Source organism: Tupaia chinensis, unplaced genomic scaffold (assembly GCF_000334495.1).
Source record: "Tupaia chinensis unplaced genomic scaffold, TupChi_1.0 Scaffold145093_1, whole genome shotgun sequence".
Lineage (NCBI taxonomy): Eukaryota > Metazoa > Chordata > Mammalia > Scandentia > Tupaiidae > Tupaia > Tupaia belangeri.
The window spans coordinates 317,165-335,320 of record NW_006204954.1 but is presented as its reverse complement, the minus strand read 5'-3'; the positions used below and the strand labels follow the sequence as shown (position 1 = coordinate 335,320).

The following is an 18,156-nucleotide window of genomic DNA, read 5'->3' as shown; positions in this document are numbered from 1 at the left end:
AAAAAAATGGTAATTAAGCCAGTGTTTGTTTTTAATTTTATTTAACTTTATTAAATATTTTATTTAACTTTATTTATTTATTTTAATTTGACCAGAGAGGGACAGAGAGAAAGAGAGAGGGAGAAAAGTGAGAAAGCAAGCCACCAGGTTCAGGACTCGAACCACAGTTGGCCAAGTGGGAGTCCAGTGCCCTTAACCACCACAATACCTGTTGGCCCCTAGGCCAGTGTTTTAATATGCTTGGTAATTTGCTGCTTTCAAAGGCTTCTGTGGTCTAGAAGACCTTCCTCTGGGCATACTTTGAGGTCCTGCTGTTGACAGAGCACTTAACGAAGCAGCCTATTGATTAATGTGGGTATCAACTTGGAGTCAAGATTGGCCAAGTAGCCATCCTTGAAAGTAAAATGTAGGCATTACCCAAAAGATTCAATAGAGTTAGCTTTATGATTTTTAACCAAGACTTATTTTTTTCTTCCATTGACAGAAAAAGTGTGTGCTCACCAGAGAGAAAGAGAAGGAGAAAGCATCCCCTCCATGAGGCAGAGTCATGCCACAATCTCTTCTCCTTCCTTTCTCCATCTTGTCAGAATTTTGGGGATGCATGCACATGTGCCTAATACTAACTCATTAGGTCAGGATAAAGATGATGAGGTCAAGTAACGTACAAACATCTGTGTGTATGTATGTGTGTATATGTAACAACAGGTATGTATGTGTGTGTGTCTGTGTGCGTGTGTGTGTGTGTGTATGTCATATAATACCCTCAGTAACCCCAAGAGAGTAGATTTTACAGGTGAGAAAATGAGGCACAGAATAGATAAACTTTCTCCTGGATCATGTAGCTAGTGAGTGGGACAGAGATTCAAACCTAGATGATCCTAAATCCTGTAGGGTTATAGTCTTAATCAAAAGCTTTACAGCTTGATGAGGATGAGGTCATTGCTAGTTGCAGTCTTAGGAGTCCTAGAATAATGTGAATTATAGCAGAGTGGTTATTGCATAACTGTTGGGGTATCTTTCCAGGCCAGTGAGGAAGAAACTAATAGATGTGAGGGCATGACACCTCTCAGAGTAGGAAGAAACATTGTTCTTTCGCTTCTGTGGTCTATGGAATAGAAAACCTTAGTTTGGATGATTAGCATTTCTCTACTACTACCAAGCATGGTGGTATTTAAAAACAAAAAAGGGACCAGCAGGTAGCATGGTGGTGATTGTCCTAGACTCCCACATGGTCAACTGTGGTATGAGTCCCAGACTTGACAGCTCGCTCTCTCTCTCTCTCTCTCTCTCTCTCTCTCTCTCTCTGTGTGTGTGTGTGTGTGTGTGTGTGTTTTCCTCTCTGTCTCTCTGGTGAATGCATATGCCCCATAGTAAAAATAATAACAATAAATAAAATAATACTTAAAAAAAAAAAAAAAAAAGCCTGGTCGAGGAGTCCTAGAATGACATAGGATCACAGCTTCAATCTGTCTTTGTTTATTGAAGGGCTCAGCTAAGGGCCTAACCATCAGTTTCCTCATTTATAAAATAGAAAAAAAGGGGGAAAGGAGAGGGATAAGGAAGGGCTACGATGGTCACGTGAAATTGTGCACTCATACCTTATAAATTACAGAGAGCCATACAATTGTAAATCTCTCATTATGATTCACCTTAAAAGTATGTGATACTTATGGCGTTGATTAAGCTGTTTTTTTCCACAGAAGTATGTGTTTAAGTAGAAGGCAATATTTGTGGGTTTTAATCATACTTAGCTGCCTGAGTGCTTAAGTTGTCATTTCTTAAGAATTTTCCTTCTGTCACATGATTCAGTTTAGATATCCATTATTCCACTTGAAAGATGGCCTTGTGTGTGGTTCAACCTGGTGGTAACACTAAATGGCTAAGGTGATACATGAGGTCTGGAGCTAAAAAATGTGTAATGATATTATTAGAAGGTTAATCAGCCAGAGATATTAGACTCTAATTCCTCTTCACTGCTGGGTGCATTGTAAGGCGGATGTTAGAGGGGGAGGTTCAGGAATACAACTGGTCAGAGCGTAATAACAGACACCATATGGTAAATGGTCAAACCCAGGGGGTTACCCCAGCTTTCAGGTGCTATCTGGTCTCATTTACTGATAGTGGAACCTGAGCACAGCTATGATAAATAAACTCCTGGTGTGTTTCTTTTTCTTTTTTTTTTTTTTTTTTTAAGTGTTAGATAGATAGCTTCTTACTGAGGGAGGCAAGATCCTTGGTTCCATCAGCTTATCTTACATATTGTTTGAACAATTATGGGGCCAGGACTCGACCTAGTTGACATATGCTGGTCAGACCATATCTAGAATATTGTGTTTGCCTTGGGTGGGGGAAGGGGACATGTCTTAAGAAAGTCACTGGCAACTGAAATGTGAGAAGGTCTAGGAACTCTCTGGAGATCATATTATGATAAGATTTAAGGAACTCTTTTTTTTTTGGAAAAAAAAGAGTTAGCAGAAGAGGAAATGAGTGACACAGTCCCAGGAACTCTGCAAGTTTACAAGGGAGCCAAAGACATGGAAAGGGAATTTGGGTTATTTCCTGCAACTCTAGAAAGCGCCCTATTACACATCTTAGTTCTCAGTGGCCTCATTTGTAAAACCAGGGGTTGAACTGTCTCCCAAAGGTCCTACTCAGTGCTCAAGTCCTCACTCGCCAGGTCCGGTGAGTGGGCATCCTTGGAAGATAGACTTCTCAGAGTGAGTTTGCTGTTTAAGAATGCAATGTTCCAATGACGCACTCTCCAAAAGAAATCTAACGTGAGCCACATGTGTAATGTTACATTTTCTAGAAGCCACATTTTACAAAGAAACAAGTGATATTATTTCTAAGAATATGTTTTATTTAACCCAATATACCTAAAATGTTTTCATTTTATTATGTAATTAGTGTAAAAAATTGTTAATGACAGGGGTCAGCAGGTGGCATGGAGCTTAAGATGGCTGGACCCCACATAGCTGACACCACACTCAGAATCCCAGACCAGCAGTTCGAAAATCGTGCCAGACATGTATTTGTGTGTGTCCCAAGTCCCAAGAGAACAGAAGGAGGGATTGCAGTGTGGCTGTCTCCCATGGGGGGTGACTTCTTACTTTCCCTCTGTCTCTGTCTTTCTCTAGTTGAGTACACATGCTCTGTAGCAAAAAAAACTTTTTAAAAATGTATTAATAACATAATGCACCCTTTTTTTTTTTCATACTAAGCCTTCAAACTCTGTGTGTTGAACTCACTAAACATCTCAGTTTGGACCAATCATTTTTCAAGTGCTCAGTTGCCACCTGTGTCTTGAGCAGCACAGCTTTAAGGACCAGGTGAATACTCGCCACATGTCAGACCCTGGTGAAAGGATTTATATTCATCTTTTTATTCAATCCCTGCTCAGTCCTCTGCAAGAATCCCTTCTTATAAATGGAAAGAATGAGCCTGTAGAGATTACATAACTTGCACAAGTTCACACAGCCAGGAAGCAATGGGAGCCCAGATCTGCCTTAGGTCTGTCTGACTCTGAGGTCCTTAACCATTAGCCACATGGTGGGGGAGGTAGCTGAGTTCTCTGTCATGGGACTGGTTGGTTACTTACGGATGCACGTCTGAAGTAGAACTGTAGCAGTGAATGCTGCAGGCCTCACGTAAAACCGAACTCCGGAGAAATGGGCTGTGTGAGCACTTGGTACTCCTGCACACATAAGCATTCTTCGTTCCTGGCTGGACACATCTTAGTAACCCCAGCTGTTTGGCCATTAGACAGCTTCTCTGAAGATGACCCAGGGGTTTCCCAGAAGTGTATATCCTCTGTAGTTCCTAGAATACTATTTTAAATAAGAAGCAGTCACTGTGTTTACATTTATTTATTTATTTTGGAGAGGTTTTTGCTATAGGGCACGTGCACTCACCAGAAAGAGAGAAAGAGAGAAATCATGCCCCAAGGGGGGATGGCCACACTGCAATCCCTTCTCTTCCATTCTCCTCTCAGGATCTTGGGCATGCACGCACATGCGCCCGACATGAGTTTAAACCACCGGGTCCGGGATTCAAACTGCGGTAGACTACATGGGAGTCCACTGACTTAGCCATTACCCCAACTGCTGGCCCTGTGTTTACATTTTTTTAAACCATCCAAAGCTTTCCTCTTTAGCTCTGTGTTCCTGTTTAATACAGGCATGCTTACAACTGGAGGAGGGCTCATACAGGGAGGAAAAGATATGTGACTTTCTAAGCCACAACCACTGTAGGGTCGTGCCACCTCCCACGTGGCTATAATTAGCTACGTGCCTACCTTGGACTCTCAGAGGAGCACGTCACTGTGCCTTCCCAGGCAGCCTGTAAATCCCCAACAGTGAAGGGTCATGGGGCCAGAGGAAGTCGTTCTCCAAAGGCGAGGGGGAAGGGAGAAAGGAAGCCACATTGTGAGCCTTGTCCTGTGGCCTTGTGATAGATAGAAAACAAGAATAATCACGTTTCAGGTGGCTTATTGGATTTTGTCCTGTTTTCCAAAGTCATATATATGAAATTAACTTAGAGGGTTTCCTCTGTCTTTTGGGAGCAGTTGCCCCTGTGTTCAAAATGCAGAAGTTGTATTTTTATTTCCAATGTTCACGCTGGGTGAACATTTCCTGCTGCAGTTTAAGAAGAAATTCACCCTCCAGTGATATCATGTGTCTCTGAAAGAACTAAAGTTAAGCACAGTAACGGCTGTGATACGAGTAAAACTTCAGACCTCGATTAGATCTGTTTATAATTTACGATAATGTCTGTGGGTTTCATTTTTCTGGAAGGGATGCTATTTCCAATATTACGATTCCCACTTTTTGTAAACGTGAACAAATTATACCATTTACTTTTCATGTTAAAATCTTTTTACATAGTTACATAACCCAGTCCCTAATTAGGAAGAGGTAACTGGGCTAGCTCTATGGCCTGGTGATTAAAGGAACCAGATTCCACATGGCGAACCGCATGGTTCAAATCCTGGTGACTTGAAAAACACACAGAGTGCTTGTGCATGCCCAGAATCCCAACGAGGTGGAGGAATGGAGGAGAAGAGATTGTGGTGTGACTATGCCCCATTGAGGGATGCTTTCTCCCACCCCCTCTCTCTCCCTGATTCTTGGCAAGTGCAGGTGCCCTTTGGCAAATTAAGAGAAAGAGAAGGGATTGCAGTTTGCCATAAAAAAAAAAAACACCCATGGTTTTAGCATTTCCTGAGTTTGCCTGCTCTTACCTTTTTACTGAGTAGCTATTCTATTCTGTACCACCTGAAGGTACAGCTCTGGCCTGGCCTCTCAGCTGCTCAGACCCTGGGACCCCAGCCCTCTTACGTGCCCTGTCAGCCAGCCCCTAAGGCCTCTGCAGGACTTCTCCCACTGTCTTCAGGCTGCTCAGTAACCTTCTCATAGCAGGAAAGGTAATAGCGGGTCTGGCTCCTGAAGGCTCATAGTGTATTAGATAGGCTAGAAGTTTAAATGCTGTTAGCCAGGAAGGGAGGATATTATATGATTCTTGTGCTATCTATAGTTGCAAGCCGTATCAGCAGCTCTGTCCCTCCTGCCCATCAAAAAGTAGCCTCAGTCTAAATAGAAGAAAATGTATGTAGATAAGGAATCTTGGGACATACTTGTACCCCAGGATAATCCTTCCACATCAAGTGTACAAAGCCCCAACCTCCTTTGAAACATCCACAAGCTTTCAGGAGCCTTGGAGCAGACCTGGTGAATTTCTGCAGGAATGTTTTATTTTAAGAGATTATCTTTGAAGCTTCATTTTGTACATGTTTGTGCACTCCCTTGGGAGAAGCAGAGATTTCAACATCAGGTCTGCTCTTTTTTTTTTGAAGAGGTTTTTGCTATAGGGCGCGTGCGCTCGCCAGACAGACACAGATAGACAGAGAGACAGAAAGCGAGAAATCACCCCTCCCCCCAGGGGAAATGGCCACGCTGCAATCCCTTTTTTATTATCCTCTTGGGATTTTGGGCATGCACACACACATGCCTGGCATGAGTTTCAAGACTCTGGGTCCAGGACTTGGACACACACACACACACACGCCTGGCATGAGTTTAAGCCACCAGGCCCGAGACTTGAACCGTGGTCAACTACCTGGGAGTCCAGCAACATAGCCATTACGCTAACTGCTGGTCCTCAGGTCTGCTCTTTGAAAGTCTCTCTCTTCTTTGTCTATTTTATAAAGGACCAAAAAGCTGATCATTGATGTCATCCGGAACCAGTCAGGAAGCACATTGACTGAAATCTTAGAAACACCAGCAACTGTACAACAGGTAATTTGTCTTTAAGAAAATACTAAGTTTAATAGACAGGAGTTTTCTTAATACATTTTTATGTCAAATATATACTGGTAACTGAGAGAAATTGAATCAGACAGGTTTGGAAGTAAAGAATTTCTCTGTTGTCCACTGGGTTCTGTCATATATAAAACCGTTGTGAAATATCAATGGGAATGAAATAGAAAATATAGTACAGCATGTATGCTGAACGTAACATTCTCCGGCACTACAAAAATAGTCTGAGTCTTTTAAAGCCTTGGAGTAAAATTCAGGGACAGGCGATAAAGTGCACCAGTCTGCAAGGTAGTCCTTCAGGGTTCCTGGTTCACATTTGAAAGCTTCCTGAGCACGCCAGGCACACCCGTGCCCATGATCCGGCCTGGCTGAAGGGGGGTCGATCATGGCATCAAGACCTTATTGTAGGGCTGTGTCTGCCCACCTCTCTCGTGGAAGCAGTACATAAACTGTAACAGCTTCATCACACAGTAGGTGGGTAAACAAGTGAGTCAAGAGACAGTTCTGGGACAGGATGTAGAAAATACCTTACAAATTTGATGCACTTGCTAACTCTAAGAAACAAAGTGTCTCACATTTAAAAGCTGCTTTTAGCTGCTTCAGAAGCAAATATCTTTTTTTTTGGCAGGGGGGGAGCATGAGGTCAGAGGGCATGTGTGCTTACCAGAGCAAGAAAGAGAGGAGAAAGGAGAAAACATCCCCTAATGGGGCACGGTCACAGAGCAATCCCTTCTTCTCCATTTCTCCATCTGGGGCATGTACCTGCATGCACCCAGCATATTTTTCAAGCCGCTGTTTCCAAGACTCGAACCACATGTCAGCTGTGTGGGATCTAGCTCTCTTTTTTTTTTTTTTTTTTCTAAAGAGGCTTTTTGCTTAAGGCACATGCACTCACTGGAGAGAGAGAAAGACGAGACAGTGAGAGGGAAAGTGAGAAATCACCCTCCCCCGAGGGGGAATGGCCACGCTGCAGTCCCTTCCTCACCATTCTCCTCCCAAGATCTTCCACAGGCACGCGCACACACACCCTGCGTGAGTTTCAAGCCACTGGGTCTAGGACTCAAACTGCAGTCAGCCATGTGAGAACCCAGCGATGGACCTCTGTGCCCTCTGCTGGCCCCAGATCTGACTCCCTTAAACACTAGGTCAAAGGCTGACCGGAAGTTTGCGTCCTTTGAGTCAGAGCAGCATTATGTTGGTATAAGCTAACTAAACGTCCATAACTATCTTGGATTCAACTTTCTGCTAATTTTTTTTAAAAGCACCATTGTTTTGTTCATTCTGAGATCATTTCAGCATTTTTGTTTTACTACCGATAATCGTCACTGCCTAAACAAGCTAACACATTATATAATTCGTTACTACTTTATCGGCTATTTCATTTGCCCTCTGATATATCAGGTCAGGTTCCTAAGGACACAGACTTCTGGAATCAAGCACAGTTCTGTACCTCATAGCTGTACCTTCTGGGTACTTAGAAACTGTTCTGAGCCTCAGTTTCCTCAACCGTAAAACGGTAATAATTGTACTACCCAGGATTAATGAGTAAACGCATGTTCAGTGGATAGAATAGTACCTGGCACACGTCAAGTGCCCAGTGCGGCTAGCCAGTGCTGCTCTTGTTTCCTGCTGGCCTGGTAGACAACTCCTGTTTCCAGACTATTGCCCTAGCTCTTCTCTGTCTAATAACAGTTGTAGCCTAAGAATTCATCCACTGGGTCAGTCGACTGTGTAGTACCATGAAATGAGAAGATCACCAGTCTCTCTCTATTACTGTTTCTATTTTCTTGCATAAGAGGTCTTAATGATATTAATTCATTTATTCACTTACATTGGAAACTTATGTGCTAGAATATTCTTATTCCCTTTGGGTTAAAAAGAAAGAAAGAAAAAGAAAAAAAAAAACCTGAAGGTTTTCCATACTTGGTAGGGTGAAAGTGATTCTAAATTATCAAAATGAAGTGCCTCACTGTTGAGTTAGCTAATGAATCTCCACAAATATGGCTGATGTGTGAGAAATTAGTTGGGCCATGATCATTCAAGGTTTTCATAGGCACATTTTAATGAATAATCAAGTTTTAATTTCCTCAGCCCGACTCTCCAGTAATTGAAATACTAGAGAATGCAGTACCAGCAGTTGGCATGATAGCTATGTTATTGGACTCCCATGTAGTCGACCATGGTTCGAGTCCTGGACCTGGTGGCTTAAATTCATACCTGGTGCATGTGCGTGCATGCCCAAGATTTCAAGAGAGTGGAGGAGAAGGGACTGTAGTGTGGCCATCTTCTCTGGGCAGTGATTTCTCAATTTCTGTCTGTCTTTCTAGCGAGAACATGCACCCTATAGCAAAAACCTCTCAAAAAAAAAAAAAAACAACTAGGGAATGCCTAGGGAATTACAAAGTAGCAATTTTTTGTTAAAACCTATCCATTACTAACGTGATTTGTCACTTTGGCAATAAAGGAGCCATGCACTGCCTAAATTAGGTCTGTAGTTGCTGCTGTGTTATCCAAAAAGATGTTGTAATTCCTTCCAAAGACCTACTTCAGAACCCATAAAGAACAGGTGCTGGTTTTAGTCTTTGGACTTTGACTTGAAACTTCTTTCCTTTTGACATTAACTTGCCTTGCGTTAAGTTCCAAACCTGTATGATTAGAGAGATCAGAAAAAAAATCAGATCTTCTTACGTTCTTTTCAGGAACTAGATCACTCCAAAGACATGGTGAGCCGTGCAATCATAGATTCCAGGACTCCAGAAGAAATGAAGCATACCCAGTCAATGATCGAAGATGCACAGCTGCCCCTTGAGCAGAAGAAGAGGAAAATCCAGAGGAATCTTCGGACGTTGGAACAGACTGGACACGTGTCATCCAAAAATAAATACCAAGACATTCTCAATGAGATCGCCAAGGTTTCTGGAAACTGTATTCTTTCCTCTTCACTTAGCAGATATTTGCTAACCCTCACCCACGTGCTGAGCACTCTGTGAGGTGACCGGAGGGCGTCCTGGTTGCACATTCTGTGGTTCCTGTACACCTCAACATCATTTTGAAAGGTTCAGAGTTGTTGAGGACTGCTAAGAGAAAATGATCACAACTCCCCCAAGATATTAGGAGAGTTGAAACACACCAGAAATAAGTACTCAGGAATTTGGTCTGTACCTTTAAGCAATACCTGCTAGTTTTTTGGTTTTGTTTTCCATTTCCAGAGTGTGCTCACCAAAGAACCAGAAAAAGAGGAAGCACCCTGCAGTGGGGTGCAGTCATACCACAGTCCACTTTTCTCCATTTCATTCATTCGAGAGATTTTTGCTATGGGCCCTGTGCATTCACTGGAGAGAAAGAGATACAGAAAACAAAAAAATCACACTGCAGGTGTACTGGCCATGCCACAGTCCTTTCTCCTCAATTATCCTCCTGGGATTTTGGATACAACTGCACACACTCCTGGTATTTCAAGGTGCAGGGCCTAGGACTCCAATCATGGCTGGCCATGTGGGAGTCCAGCACCTTAGCTATTACACCACCTGTTGGGCCCCGTCCACATTTCTTTATCCCGTGGCTCTCGAGCATGAGTGTACATGCACACACATATATTTCTATGTGTTTTTCAAGCACCCAGTGTGTTTCTGACTCCACCACAGCCAGGATTCAAACTGCAGTTGGCCGTGTCAGATCCAGCTTCCTTAACATCCAGACCACAAGACTGCTCCCTACTAGTTTTTAAATGATATTTTTCAAAGTTTCCTTATAAGTTATTAGTTATATAACCCCTTTGCTCTTAGGACCTGCCATTGAGATGACAACTCTATTTCTGAGAACGTGTTTCTAAGCAGTTTACCCTAAATAGAGTTCAGACTGAGAAGTTTGTTTCTGTTTTCTCATCCCATATTTTTACGCTTGAGAAACTTCCTGGAAAAAGTATGTCAACTTAATGCAAGGAAACATTACAGGACATGACTGAGGTCTGTTGTCAAGGATAAGGGAGTATATATTTGGGTAAAAAGGAAATTTCTTTCTTTTTATCCAAGCATACAAATATATGTGGGTCTAGAGGTTAAAGTCAGTTAAGTGATCAGAAAAAAAAAAAAAATCTTTTTTTTTTTTTTTGCCTCCTAAGAGAAAAATGCACTCAGTTTCATTCTTCCATGGAATGTTAAGGAAGTTTACAATGCAAGCTTGAGAGTAGAAAATATTTCTCTGGGAATTAGAATATAGAATTGAGAAATTAACATTTTGCTTTAATAAAGGAAAATGGCTATTATGAAGGCATCTGCTAAAAGATTCTATTTATGAAGACTTTTTACTTAAAAAAGGGATATGGAAGTATAGAGACACAGACAGTGTCTCTGTGAATTCCTAGAAGAATAGTTTTTAATTTGTCCAAAAAGAAAAAATAATATTAAGTAGGCACAATTTTCTTAAATGGAAGTCTATTTAAATCCACGTAGTCATTATCGGTATTGAATCATTTCAGCCTTGAGAGCTCAGTTGTTCTTTTGGGCTTTTTTTTTTTTTCAAGCTTTGACAGACACTTGCCAGGAAACATTGTTTTTTGCTTATTTCTAAAATTTTTTAACAATCAATGGTAAGCCTTTTCAATTTAAAGTATTCTTCAATAAGGAATATTCAATATAGTCTGAAGAAATTGCATGTCTCCTGCCGAAAGTTTTTTTGTGCCCCTTTTAAACTCTGCTTTCTTAAAATTATTTTCTGTGGGTTGGCACTGTAGCACAGTGGTTAGGCGGTGCACAGAGGAAGCTGAAATCCACATGGCCAACCAGGGTTTGAGTCCCAGTCCCAGAGTCTTGAAAAACACTCTGGGTGTGCACATGCATGCCCAGGATCCTGGTGAGGTGGAGAATTAGAGGAAAACACATTGTACCAGGCCCCCTTGAGGGGTGAAAGGGGTACTTCCCTGCTCCCCTCTTCTCTTTTCTTTCTCGTTTCTCCCTCACTGTTGTATACATGTACACACCCTCTGAAAATGTATTTATTTGCCTTTCTAGCAAAACAGAAATGAACCTCAGCAAGTTTCTTAACATGAAACGTGGACCCTTTCCAGTTCTGAAGGAAAAAAATATGGTAGAAACACTTTGGTGTCTAGAGTAAGATAAGGGGCCTGAGATAAACTGTAAGGTCACAGTCACTGATAAAGTGACTACTACTGTTATTCTTCTTGACTCAGACTGGCAGTACCATAAAGCAAACATTTGCTTAAATCTCACACCCTTTGCTTGTTGTTTCAGGATATCCGTAATCAGAGAATCTATCGAAAACTTCGGAAAGCTGAGTTGGCGAAACTTCAGCAGACTCTGACTGCACTGAATCAGAAGGCTGCATTTTATGAAGAACAAGTTAACTATTATGACACCTACATAAAAACTTGTTTAGACAACTTAAAAAGAAAGTAAGTTATACCGGGTACATGTACGTGCTGTTCACTGAGGTATTTGTTTGTAATGTAATGACATAGTTAATAAGGCAAGTCGATTCTGCTGCCCTGTTCTGATGGGATGGGTTTGGAAGCAAACTTTTTACTCTATTATATAACCAGAAACTTGAGTCTTAGTTTTGTTATTTGCTACTGCAAAGTAAGAAATCAGGAATGAATCGAGAGTCTTTTCATTCCTCATCAGCACTGGAATTAAAGTAGTTTACCTATCCTGCTATATTTTAAGCAAATAGCATTAATACTGAGGAGCCATTTTCATTATTCCTTTTGTCTTTTTTAAGTCAAAGGTGCTTCTTTTTTTAAGCTATTTTTTAAAATGTTTTTATTTGTTATTATCATTCTTATTATTCTCCAATTTGCTACAGAGCGCGCGCGCGCGCACACACACACACACACACACATACACACACACACACACACACCAAGGACAGAGCAAGAGAGAGAGCGAAAGAAAGCCTCCAAGGCCAGGACTCTAATCATAGTCAACCATGTGGAAGTCCAGGACTTAACCACCATGCCACCTGCTGGTCCCAAAGGTGGGGATTTTTTTGTTTTGAGAGGTTTTCCTAGGTTTTTTCAATAGGGCACATGCACTTGTTCAAGAGGGAAAATGAGAAATAACCTCCAGGGCAATGACCACTCCACAATCCCTTCTTCATTCTCTTGGAATTTTAATTTTGGGCATGCACACACCCACATCTAGCATTATTTTCAAGTTGCTGAGTCTGGGATTTGAATTGTGGTCAGCCACATGGGAGACCAACACCTTAACCACCATGCCACCTGCTGACCCAGATCAAAGGTGCTTTTAAAATGTTACCATGTTTGGGACCAGAAGGTGGCATGGTAGTTGGGTCCCTGGACGCTTCCACAAGGCCAACCACAGTTTGGGTCTGTAGCCTGGCGGCTTGCTTTCTCATTTTCCCTTTCTCGCTCGCTCTCTCTGTCTCTCTCAGTCTCTCTCTAGTCAATTTAAAATAAATTAAATAAATAAATAACTTTTTTAAGTTTATAAAAAACATTAGCATGTTTAATCTTAATATGATTACTCTTGTTTGGGGGATCTTTATTATTAATATATTTTATATACTTGAAAATGGTAGATAATGGCAGATATTTGGTAATTACACATAGCGACTTAAAGATCTGAAATTGCTTAGTGATTTCACAGAAATCATTACTAATGCTGCAGGCAGAATTTGGCAGCTCTGTAATCCATTAGCATCGGCATTATAGATTTTTATAAGCAATGTAGCTGCTTCTACTGAGTATTCTTTGTTATAATTATTCTTCTCATAGACTAGAGTCAGTGCTAATCAAATTTTAAATGCCCATTTAAATATGTAATATAATAATTTCATTTAATCCTTGTCATCAAATTAGCCATAGGAAATGGTGCTGAATGGAAAAACCATTCCATGGTGATGAAGGGAAATAAACAAATGTAAACTTCATATATTTTTATCCCACTGATTCTGAATTTTAATTTGTTTGCTTGGGTCTTATATGTTTATATTTTACACTATTCTTGGGAGAAAGAAGTTGATAAAGCTAATTTTCAGGAGAAATAAAATTATTACATGTTTGCTTTTTTTTTTAAAGGGAGATATTTGCTATAGGGTGCATGTGTTCACCAGAGAATAAGAAGGAGACAGAGAGACAGAAAGTGAGAAACCACCCCCAGGGGGAATGACCACGCCACAATCCCTTCTCCATTTTCCTCTCGGGATCTTGGGCACACACACACGTGCCTGGTGTGAGTTTTAAGCTGCCGGGTCCAGGCCTTGAACTGTGGTCAACTATGTGAGAGTCTAGCCATGTAACTATTATGCCATTTGCTGGTGCCTGCTATACAAATTTATCACAACAACTTTAAGGCATTTTGCAATAAGTGCTACAGTCAGGCGATCTGGATTTGGGTTCTGATTCTTTCTCACATTGTGTGATCTTCAGCTAGCTCATTGACCTTCTCTGAGTCTCCATTTTCTCATCTTTAAAATGGGACTAGAAATACTACCTTCACAGGTATTGTGATGGGAGCTAGATGAAATAATAAACGGGAAAGGAATTTATTAACTTCAAAGCACTGTGGAAAAGCTCATGTTTAAGTTTGAGGTAATATTTGTGAAGCAGCATTTAGAACAGTGCCAGCCATGTAGTGTTCATTAAGTAATTTAAACCAGTCCTGTGATAGCTTTATTTAGGGATACATGGTTCATGTTCACAGCTACTTTTGAAATGATGTAAGATGGCCTCTTTGCTCAATAGGCCTGAGAAAATAGTGTGTAAGTTTAATTAGAGATAATAATCTCAGGCCAGCTCCATGGTCCATGGTTAAGGTAGCTGGAATCCACTTAGCCAGTTCAAATCCCAGACCTGATGGCCGGGTCCAGGCCTCAAGCATGTGTGTGTGTGTGTCCGTGTGTGTGTGTGTGTCCATGTGTGTCCCAAATCCCTAAAGTGATGGAGAAGAAGGGATTGCAGCATGGCCATCCTCCTGACTGGGAGCTTTCTCCTCTCCCTTTCTATCTCTGGTGAATGAACATTCCCTCTGGCAGGAAAAAAAAAAAAAAAAGTGTTAATTCAGACTTTAGTCACTTGAGAAATAGTTCCCTCCCCCAGCTCAGCAGTGAGGTTCTACTGCATGGGGAAAAGTGTTACCTACGATCACAAAATAAAACAGTGTCATTTGGTGCAGTATGGGGTATGGATGGTGGCCTCAGTCTGATCCAGTATTGCACTAACAGAAACACCTGAGTTTTCCATCATGCCAACAGCTGGTCTTCTCATTGTCAGAAACGCCCGGAGATCAATTAAACTAGATGGAAAAGGAGAACCCAAAGGGGCCAAGAGAGCGAAGCCTGTGAGGTACACCGCAGCCAAGCTGCATGAGAAGGGTGTCCTGCTAGGGATAGAGGATCTGCAAACGAACCAGTAAGTGTGACCCGGCATTGCATAGAGCACAGGTACCATCTGCTCGCACAAAATCTGACTCATGTTCCTGGCTTCCCGTGGCCTTTGAGTGAGCACCATTTGGTTTGTCAAAGCTTAACCTTGATCACAGATGTCAAGGGAAGAATGCATGTGTTATCATGGCTAATCTCAGGCCTTCAGTCTGGTGCTGTCAGCCACAGGAAGTGCTGACCAGATGGTTGCGTTTCCCATGGCTGATCCACTGTGTTTGGATTTGCGAGTTTCCCCTCATTCCTCCAAAAGAACTGAGTCCTAGCATTGAGAGTGAAAGCCCATCTTTTAAGTGATCTACCCTTGCAAAACAAAACCTTTCACATTTCAAAGACAGTGCTAATCCTGGGGTCAGAACCACAGCTCCACGCCTGGTACCAAGTGCTCCTTGGGATCATGTGACCAGTACCCTATCTCTCCCTGTCCTTTATCTCAAGGGGAGTGAGACTCTGTGGCACTGGCTGCCTCTCTAATGCCTACCTACCTTCCTGGAAGGCCTGATATTTATTCTATCCATCCCATAATGCCTTCTCTGACTGTACCAACTCAGAAAAAATGTTCTTTTCTACTTCTGAAATTTCTATACATTATCATCAATACTCACCTGGCCTATTAGCAATATAGGTCAATATTTAATTCCTTTGCTCTACAGCTCTCATGGACGTCCAATTACATGTTATGCTACATAAGAACACCGACTATCTTCTATTTAATACTGCATACTTCAGTGTTCAGCGAGCTCCAAGCCCCAGTAATAGCTACTAAACCCACTGTTCGGGAAACGGAGAGAGAAAGATGTTGGAAGGGTTTTGGTGACTTCTGTAGGATTTTCACACCAGACTGTTCACTAAAAATGACAACTTGAGATTCTATTAATTTGTTTAGCTTTAGGTATATGTTTGTAGTTCAGATGTGTTTCTTTCTTCACAGGTTTAAGAATGTTACATTCGACATCATAGCTACCGAAGATGTGGGCATCTTTGATGTCAGATCAAAATTCCTTGGTGTGGAGATGGAAAAGGTGCAGCTCAATATTCAGGTAAGCTGGGATTTCTGCAAATGGGAGGTAGGAGGTATGGGTGGTCATCCCCAACTTCCCTGACCCACGCTGTTCATGACAACAATAAGAATTAACAGAAAACCAAGGCAAGCCTAATTTACCCATACCCATTGTTTAAGTGTTGATGTTTTTTAGAACTGTGATTTTTAGGATTATTCAAACTTAAAATGATTTTACATGACACATCATAGAAATCACTTTTCCTAAGCTTTGTTTCCATTTTGAAGTTTAATTAAACAAAATAAAATAACATAAAAGTATTCATAGCTATTAAACATTGGAAAGTTTCCTTTTATTGGAAACTTTTACATACTCACATTCCTTTCTAAGACTATGTATGCCCAGGACTTGAACTTCCGTTCATGTATTTTCAAACCATTGACCACTGTTCCTGGACTCAAACCACAGTCTACTGTGTTGGAGTCCAGTGCCTTAACTACCACGTCACCTGCTTGCCCCATGTTGCAGGGTTGTAAGACAGCAAATGGCAGAGCTGAGATTGGCACCTGGTCTTCCAAAAGTGAATGCAGTCATATTTTTCTTAGCTTCCTACCTGAGTGCCCAACGAATTCCCCTACCTCCAAGATTCTTCTCAACCTAATCATATTGGTTTAATTATTTTGCAGTAGTCTTTGGTTAACAGCTGTTGCATTTTCCAGAGGAAGAATAAATGTCCACTGTGCTTTAATAGGTAGAAAAACATTCTTGATGAAAGGATTTCAGTTCCCTCAGGAATTTCCATCTCAGAAGCAGAGCTAAATAATGGAGGGCTTATTTGTGTTTATAGTGCAGCTGGAGGTCACTGAGAAAGTGAAGAAGAAACACACAGAACCAACATCTTCTCAAGGTCATATCCACCTTCTGTGCTTGGCTCTGCTTAACCCAGTCTCCAGGCATATTATCATTAAGAATCAAGATATTTCAAGAGCTAAAAATAAGAAAGCGAGCCCTAGGCATGCGTCTAGGGCTTTCCAGGAATGACAGCACCCATTCGGAAAAGGCTTCCTGCCCGTGTTATTGTGAAATATTACCACTGAGGCTCATGCATGTGGCTGGGGTGACTCAGTTTATTGTAGGAAGAGAGGTGACTTCCTTTGTGTATGTGATAGTATGATAGAATGATGGTATGACTTGAGGGCTTGCTCTCAGCCAGGAACAATAGTCAACATCAGAAAGGAGTGGCTTTATACAGTGGTCTCTAAACTTTGAACACACGTGCTTGCTAAATAGTGGGAGTACATTTCTTCATAGACGTATTTATTTGTAAAATGTACATGGGTCTACCACTGTACTGTAGAATGTACTTGCTAAAGTAGAAACAACATTTAAATATTTAAGTAACAAGGGGCCAGCCCTTAGCCTCATAGTTAAGGGAACTGAATCCCTCATGGCCAACAGCAGTTTTTGGTTTTGTTTTACCCTTAGCCTCATAGTTAAGGGAACTGAATCCTACATGGCCAACAGCAGTTTTTGTTTTTGTTTTATAGAGAGAGATTTTTGCTATAGGGCACATGTGCTCACCATAGAAACAGAGAGACAGAAAGACAGGTGAGAAATCACTCCCTTCCCCCCACTGGGGATGTGCATGCATATACACGTGCCCGGTGTGAGTCTGAAGCTGCCAGGTTCAGGACTCGAACTACAGTCAACTACATGGGAGTCCATCAACATAACCATTATGCCATCTGCTAGTCCCTACCTGGCCTGTGTTTTTAAGCAGATAATCTGATACACATTAAATTTCAGGACCCACTCCCCCCTCTAGCACATTAGGTCAATTGAATCTTTAATTTTGGGGGTTTTTTTAGGTTTTTTTTTAGGTTTTTTTTGTTTGTTTGTTTGGTTTTTGCTTTAGGGTATGCGAGCTATACTGGAGAGAGAAAGAGAGAGAAGAAATCACCCTGCCCAATACAGGGGAGGAGGGTTTAGGTTTTTTTTGTTTGTTTGTTTGGTTTTTGCTTTAGGGTATGCGAGCTATACTGGAGAGAGAAAGAGAGAGAAGAAATCACCCTGCCCAGTACAGGGGAGGAGGGTTGATGACCACACCGTAATCCCGTCTCCTCCATTCTCTCAGGATTTTGGACACACATGCACATGTGCCTGGCATGAGTTTCAAGCTACCAGATCTGGGATTCTCAAACCGCTGTCAGCCATGTGACAGTTCAGCACCTTAACCACTATGCTACCTGCAGACCCCAGGAAACTTGAATTTTAATTATGTCAACAAATACATTTTTCTCATTTTTTTTTTAGTGAGTAGAACATCAAAGCTGAGATTTAATCACGTCCCTTCTAATTTCAGGATTTACTTCAGATGCAGTATGAAGGAGTGGCTGGAATGAAAAAGTTTGATCAGGGTAAAG

The 18,156-nt window shown here is 41.5% G+C and overlaps 1 protein-coding gene across 2 annotated transcripts in view; it reads left to right on the top strand.

The window, feature by feature from the left end:
* The window catches only part of IQGAP2 (IQ motif containing GTPase activating protein 2), a gene marked incomplete at its 3' end in the record, with an annotated part of 303,633 nt that extends 285,504 nt beyond the window's left edge, over nucleotides 1-18,129 (top strand). For both annotated transcript variants that reach the window (XM_014583916.1, XM_014583917.1), the window contains 6 exon segments: nucleotides 6,206-6,293; nucleotides 9,014-9,226; nucleotides 11,564-11,724; nucleotides 14,566-14,703; nucleotides 15,664-15,772; nucleotides 18,096-18,129. In XM_014583916.1, coding sequence (XP_014439402.1) covers nucleotides 6,206-6,293; nucleotides 9,014-9,226; nucleotides 11,564-11,724; nucleotides 14,566-14,703; nucleotides 15,664-15,772; nucleotides 18,096-18,129 — 743 coding nt within the window.
* Between the last annotated feature and the right edge of the window lie 27 nt (nucleotides 18,130-18,156).